Source organism: Pelodiscus sinensis, chromosome 1 (assembly GCF_049634645.1).
Source record: "Pelodiscus sinensis isolate JC-2024 chromosome 1, ASM4963464v1, whole genome shotgun sequence".
In the NCBI taxonomy this organism is placed as follows: Eukaryota; Metazoa; Chordata; order Testudines; family Trionychidae; genus Pelodiscus; species Pelodiscus sinensis.
This window is the reverse complement of record NC_134711.1, coordinates 147486003-147493461: the sequence shown is the minus strand read 5'-3', so window position 1 is coordinate 147493461 and position 7459 is coordinate 147486003. Positions and strand designations below refer to the sequence as shown.

The following is a 7459-nucleotide window of genomic DNA, read 5'->3' as shown; positions in this document are numbered from 1 at the left end:
GCAGACAAGCTCATTTTACCGAGTGCAGGGAAGTGAATGGCAATAGGGAAGTAGATTTAATTTTAGGCTGGAGACATGGGATCCTATTTTTAACTTAAGAAACCACAAAGGTCACCTCTCAAGTTAATTGCACTCGTTATGTTAGCAAATGTCTCAGAACCTATGCAAGTTTGTCTCCTTTGTTGTTATTTTGGATAATTTTCAAATGATAATTTAAGGGAGGATATTATTAGATTAAAACCCCCTGGCCAACTCCATTCCTTGTGTGACAGCTAACTTCACTGCAGTTACAACTGGGATGAGTTTGACCCCCTCCCATTTTATAACAAACACACAATTATCCATACTTGTGTCACTAACAACACCTTAAGTCACTAGCCTGCATGGATGTTACAATTCCAATTTACCTTTCCTCATTCCATTTTAGTTTCAGCTCATTCATGCCATGGGCAGTGATACCTGTCAGTTTCGCCTTCTGGTTCTCATGCATTAGCACCTTGCTGGAGACTGTTTAATTGCAACCAAAAAATACTGTTTGGCTGTTAAACAATACTACGAGAACATTTCTATTTGGGTAGTAAAACATTCTTTTGTTTTCTTTTAAGCTAGAGAACCTATAGTTTGGACTAAAAGGACTTCACAGTGTCCTTTTTCACAACTAGAAATATTAGGGTAGATTTGGTAAGTTAACATAAGGGTGTAAAATCCTGTTTTATTGGATAACCAGTTAAATGTTGTTTAACCAGATAATTGATTATACAGTGGGCGGGGCCACAGTGGGAGGGGCCACTCCAGCCCAGCTTGGGGTAGCCCCATGCATGCAGCAATCACACTGGGGCAGGACCCTTGCTGCGCATGGGGGCTGCTCTGGTTGAACTGGAGCGTCCCAGGCCCACTGTAGACAAGGGCTGCTCTGGCTGGGTTGGAGCACCCCTGCCTGCAGCAGGTCCCATGCGGTTAGGACAACCCTCTGCCCACAGTAGTTACTGGTTAACTGTAACTGGTAAGCCTCACCTGTTAAGGGTGAGGCTTAACATCCCTAATAAAACATTGGGTCTGATTCTCCTCTTATTCAGACCAGTTTCACACTGATTATTCCTGGTGCTGATATCCTTGATGTCAGTTGAGTTACTGCCAGTTTACACTGGTGAGAGATCAGAATTACTAAAGCTTCCTCCTCTTTGTAGAGACGCTATTGTAGCTGAATAGATATTAGCATCAGAAATAATCAGAATAAAAACCTTGGCCTCTTTCTCCCATCTTGTTATTCGTTCCACCCCCTAAACTCTCTCTGTTTCTGATGGTCTTACAATATATTTAAATATTTCCCACCACTGTCACTGCAAGAACAATGAAACACATAGCCTTTTAGTCTTAATATATAATAGAATGAGGCTGCTTCACTTTTAGACAGGTGCTTCTTGACCTGGGTAAGCGGCATGGCAACTGACTGACTGTAGTGGTCTACTCCATGCTCAAGAGACTTTAAGCTTTCTTTTGGATTTTGCCCTGGGTTAGGCTAATCTGTATGAATAACATGCACCTTTCCTTCTTCAGACCACATAGTTTTACTTTGTTTTGACACTTTTTTCCCATCTCCCCTGTGACAAAGTAAGTGGGGGGTGTGAAGGGAAGAAAGCGGCAATTGTTTTCTGGCTAAATCGGATGCTGCTTCAATTTGACCCCCTGCTGAATTCATTTATACTGTGTTTATTTCCAAGACTCATACAAGCTGACATGGGGATAAACTGATGAGATAATCATAGATCTAGCTTCCCTTGATAGAGGACATATCAGGTACTAAATTGATACTATACTTATTCGTAGAGAAAAAATTGTTTGGAGACATCCTTTTCTTTAGGTATGGGAGGAGAGAGAGGGTCATGGGCACTCGGAGTAAGTCAGCAGTCTCATCTGTGCGGCTGTGGAAAGATGAGAGTGGGCAAATCTGAGCATAAGGCAAGAGAAAACCAGCAGGATAAGCAAAGCAGGTGAGAGAGAGATTTGTGCCATTGTGGTGGCAACCCCTGCTGTTTAAGAAACAGAAGGGACACTGGAAGCAGGGAAGTTCACTCTGAACCACTGAGACAGACATTACTGTGATGCTGCCAGGGATGAGGAGAAGGAAGGGTTGGGCAGCCTCTGGCACCGCAGTATGTCCACACAGCATTTGGGACTAAGCGAGAGCAAGTCTCCCAGCCCAGGTGGACAGACTCAGGCTAGCAGCACTCTAAAAATAGCCAATCTCCCTCCCCAGGCTTCAGACCCCAAGCTCCAGGCCAACTCACAACTTCTAAGTTCTGTCTATATGCTTAGAGTGTTAATGCAATCCCCTCTAGCCCAAGTCTATCAATGGGGGGGGGGGGGGGGGAGAGGAGAGGTGTCTGAGGGAGACTTGGTCTTGCTCAGTTCAAAATGCTGGGTAGACATACCTCGAGGGGCTGGCCATATTTGAAATGGTTTGGTCTGGATGTTTCACACTTCAGTCTGGATTCAAGTATCTTGAAATGGGTCTCTCTTGTTTCTCTTCTCTCAGTGCTTTTAGTTTCACCCCTAACAGAAGGTCCCAGTGAAAAACACCTGCTGGATGCAAGAAGTTTGTTTCCCAAGCTTGCTGCTTGCAGAGTGACTGATCCAGCATTAAGTGGGCATCTCATACTCCACTGGGAGTTCTGTGTGGAAGAAATGAGGGCCTGGACTCACAGTGGTTATACGCACATCTCTCTTGGATTAAAACAATACTAACATCAAAGACAAATGGACTTTGCTTGGTCTCTGATCCTGGTGCAAATCTCGTTCTCCAAGGGCATCCGTGGCAGCCTTAAGTGCTTATTGTTGCCTTTCCAAAAATGTCCCTGTCGTTCTAATAGAAATTCATGACAAAGTGGGGTGAATCTGAGTGCAGCTAAGAGCATTGGCAGGAAGCAGACATAATGGAGACAGCTGTTGTGAAAGAGTCTTCAAAGTATCTTATGCAAAATACCCACACCTTTCCACTCCTCTTCTTCCCCTTATGAGATTATTAATTGTGCCAAACTGTGTGAGACTTCTGTAAGAGGGATAAACCCTAGGGCCTTGTATAAAACTCATCCTATTCAAGTCTCCAGATGCGTAAAGCTGGTGACTTCAGTCACTATTCTAGATAGCTCCTATGAAATACAAATTGTGCCTTCACCTCCTTTGCAAGAGATAGTTATAGTAGGACCTCACTAATTCACACACCTCAGAATTCACACCCATTAAAAAACAAGGCCTACACATTCAAAGATGAGTGCCTAAAAGGCTCTTGAGTCCATAACAAGGCACTGAAATAAGTGGTCTGATTTTCAAATGCTGAGCATTTATCTACTAGTGCTAAATCCAAACTGCAGAGTACACTGCCCTTTAGAAAAACCAGGCCTCTTACACTGAACCTAACCATGTACTTAAAATTGGTTTAAATTTAAGGCAACCATTTTTGAAAATCTTGGCCTAAACTGCTTGTCAAATCATTTAAAGCTCATTTGGGGATGCATTACTCTTGTTTATTTATTTGCAACCTATTTCCTTGCTTATTCTTTACTTGGCTCAGTTGAATCAATCACAATGGGTCTTTAATTAACTTGTGAGAATTGATGAGGTTCTGCTATAAATCTGCATTTGGAAGATGATGCTAGTTTGATTTAGGGAAGGTTGAAAATTGAAGATTTCTAATCTGAACATGATTGTTCTGTCTACATTCAACTTTCTGAGGCTGTAAATCTTGATCTTATGTCCTCTCTGGTATATCTCCCTTGACATCAGACTAATATTGCAACTATTCAATGTCTTGGCTTCTTAAAAAAAGTCTCAATGGCAAATTTCTGCAGGCCTCAGCTGATGAATGGGCACGCTATAAATATAAAGGTGTGGGAAATCTTTCATTCGGCTGAATGAGACAACACAGCTTTGTCTGATCATGTCACTAGATATCAGAAAACTCCTTTCATCCAAGGGACATCGTCAAATACTTTTGTATAGTCTCCCCTTCTCCCTGCCACGTAATGGGAACATTTTTTCCTGCACAGATTTAGTGGGTTCTGTATTTGGCAAACATTGCCTTTTACCCTTTGTATCGTAGGCTCTCTCTCTGTCACTTCCTGGTTCATCATGACAGCATGAATACTATCGATATGACGTGAGAATAATATTTGCTAATTAACTTGTGTTCCTTTTAGAGTCAAGCCAAAATATTGGAGAATTATACAAACATGTCACTTCAAAAAACTGGTGACAGAAAAACGTAATTAAAAAAAATTTAGGTCCTGGTTCTTATTTACATTTAAACCTGCATTGATGTTCCTTTGTACCATCTTATTGTAACTAAAATCACGCCTTTCATATTTAAGATGTTAAGGATATGGTATAAAAAACATGAGCCTAAAATATCTGACAGTATCCCCTTAAGCCAATAATCATATATTCCTGACCCAAAGCAACTAAGTCACCTATGCTAATTTACAGAGATCTGAAATAAAAGTTGTAGGGTTAAGAAACACTTAGCATGTAGTGAGAAAATCTACCGATTCAATTTTTTGAAAGTTGCCTAGCACTGGAAGAAGGTCTCCGAAATATTCAGATTTTACAAGCAAAGTTTTGTAAACCTAAGAAAGTTTAATTTAAATGCAGACACATTTAAAATCTAAAGAAATAATTTTTTTCTTTTCTTTCTTACTCTTTTTGTGTGCATATTACTGTTAGGTGGTCTTCTCTGCCTAAAATATTAAGTCCAAGTGCTAATCCTAGATAAGGATTTCAAACATTACTAAGTGTCAGACACTGTTTTAGATGAAAGAATCCACGTACGTTGAGAGTTTGCATTGGAAAGAATTCTCACAAATGTTTTAAGTGGGGGAGGTGAGGTACAACGTCAGGCCAGAAACAACAGAACAAAATAAAAGACAGTGACATACATGCTGATCAGGAATCTTAAGTGTTGGTCTTGCATTCAGTATATAGTTTTGGGTGCACAAAGAATGCAAGATATGTCCTTTGATTTGACATTTTTGCAACTGAAAGGGAAGGGCAGGTTATTTGAAATCGTAAGGAAAGTTATTTTGGCATCAATACAAATGAATGGGAAATCAGTTTTCCACACAGCTATGGAAGATCCGTAGTGAGCAAGATGGAAGTGTGACAGTAATACAGCAGATTACTTTTCTCCAGTGACCGCAAAGAAGGGAAATCCTATCCTTCAGATCTTACATACTTTTTGACTATCAATTCTATCATTCCAGAGGCAAAATGAACATTGCTAGAAAACCTGCTTCTCACAATGAACCTCCCCTTCAGTAGGAACAAAACCCTAGAGGGAACACCAAGAAAGAAATAACAGGGCCTGGATAAGAGCCAAAAGAGAAACACATATCCAAAAAAAGTACCAGTTCAAATGATACTGCAGGATGGACAGACTGAAAATGGTAGATGACCTCACAGTGCCCTCACAGACCCAGGTAATTCTCAAAACAATAAAAAACAAAGGAACCCGCCCCCCCCCAGTAATACTAGAAGAGAAAATGACGAAAATCCTTCCTCTTTTAAAAACAAAAATCAGGATAATTTCCCTCCCTCCCACTACCCCCTCCCAATCTGGAAGCAGGTTAGCTAACCGTAACAGTCTTAATTTAATATTTTTTATATATATATATATATAAATAAACACACATACACACATATATGTGTGTATATATATATATATCTATATAAGAGAGAAGATATTAGTGGCAGTGTATGCAAAACAAAAAAAGAAAACAAAGAAAAATTACTTTTAACAATCTCACTTTTTTGTTTTTTTTTTACACAAATACTGTTGTAAATATATTTAAAAAATCAGCATTCTATCTGGTAAATGTCACTTTTACCCCTCTATAAAATTTTCAATTAAAAAAGTCCCATGAACTATTTTTTTTTAAATTATCCCCTCCCTCCCACCCTCTATTCCTCTTTCTTCCACAAGAATAAATCCTGGTGCAACTTTTTTTTTTTTGCAAAGATTGTGGGAACTAATCCTTCTCTTGTACCTAGATCCGCAGGTTGCAAACCTCATTATTTGTTTTTCCTCTGCGTTTCTCTTTGCCTTCTGTGAAAGTCCCTCTTGATTGTGCTGAGGCTCTGGGCTCAGCGAAGACACTGAATAAATTACAAAAGAAAGCCACCGTTGCTTGCTGTCTGAATCTTCCCGGTGTCTGCTGGAAGGTGGTATTGGTGGTGAGGGGAAAGCAGGAGGGGAGGGTGAGCTAAAGAGTGTGGGATGGAGCAGAATCCAGGAGAAGAATGTGATTCTTATTCCTGATCCTGTGAAGGGACATCACACCATCCAACCCAAACTCCCTTGCCCTCTCCTCAGCCCTTTTAGTGTGTGTGTGTGTGTGAGAGAGTGTGTATGTGTATGTGTATGTGTGTTTGTGTGTGAGCAAGAGAGAAAGATAAAGCAGACAAATGGTGGAAACCAGCAGGGCCTTGTTTTGTCTGGCTGCTGCTCAAGCAGTAGTGATATATTCCACAGTTCTAACTGGATACTGTGAAGTCCAAGAGCGGTCAGAATTGTGAATGACGTCCATTGAAACACTGCAAGCGGTGTACTTAAAACGACAGTAGGCCTTGTAGATTTCGTAGTATACTCGTTTTGTTTTTTGTAGTGCTCTTCACAAGTGAGAAAAAAAAGATTTTTTTTGTTATTTTTTTGTGTTTTTTTTTTTTTTGTAGTAAAGAAGGGTTGTATTTAGAGGCCAGTAGCTAGAGATCCAACCAGTGGAGCTCCTGAAGCACTACCTGGCCTTAAGGCCACCATCCAAGGGAGGTCGGGAAAACTATTATTCACCCAGCCTCCGGAAATGTAATGTACCAGCAGGCAAAAACAGTTCTTCATGTAGTACAAAACCAACAAAACTAAAAATAAAGAAAAAAAAGGAAGAAAGAAAAAGGTAAAAAGGAAACAAAAACATTTCGTAAATTCTAGTGCCATAGCTTTTTTGTTGTTTCTATTTTTTTGTTCATAACAAAGAGACAGAAATTCTACTTATCCGTCTGACACATGCATCCTCATGTGGTCGTTGAAATGCTCGATTTGGTCAAACTTAGCTGGACAGACAGAGCAGACGTACGTGGTCCCCTCCGTGCAGGCCACCACTCCGGCAGGGACAGCCCTGTTGCCGGTGCCGGTTGTGCCGTTGGTGGCACTGTGCAGAGCCACATGCCTCTCGAGAAGGGTCTTGTGGGAGAACTTCTTTTTGCAGATGTAGCACTCGTAGGACTTCTCCCCGCGGTGGAGGCGCATATGCACGTTGAGGGAGCTCTTCTGGGTGAAGCGCTTGTTGCAGATACTGCACTGGTAGGCCCTCACGCCGGTGTGCGTCACCATGTGTTTGATTAGGTAATCCTTTAAGGAGAAGGAGCGCCAACAGATGCTGCATTGGTGAGGCTTCTCACCTGCCCAGTGCCA

General features: G+C 41.0%; 1 protein-coding gene across 44 annotated transcripts in view; it reads right to left on the bottom strand.

Moving 5' to 3' along the window:
• Nucleotides 1–5959: 5959 nt before the first annotated feature.
• The window catches only part of ZBTB20 (zinc finger and BTB domain containing 20), a 723674-nt gene continuing 722174 nt past the window's right edge, over nt 5960–7459 (bottom strand). For all 44 annotated transcript variants that reach the window (XM_075906071.1, XM_075906010.1, XM_075906161.1 and 41 more), the window contains one exon: nt 5960–7446. In XM_075906071.1, the coding sequence (XP_075762186.1) occupies nt 7037–7446 (410 nt within the window). In that variant the 3' untranslated portion in view covers nt 5960–7036. The remainder of the gene's footprint in view (nt 7447–7459) is intronic.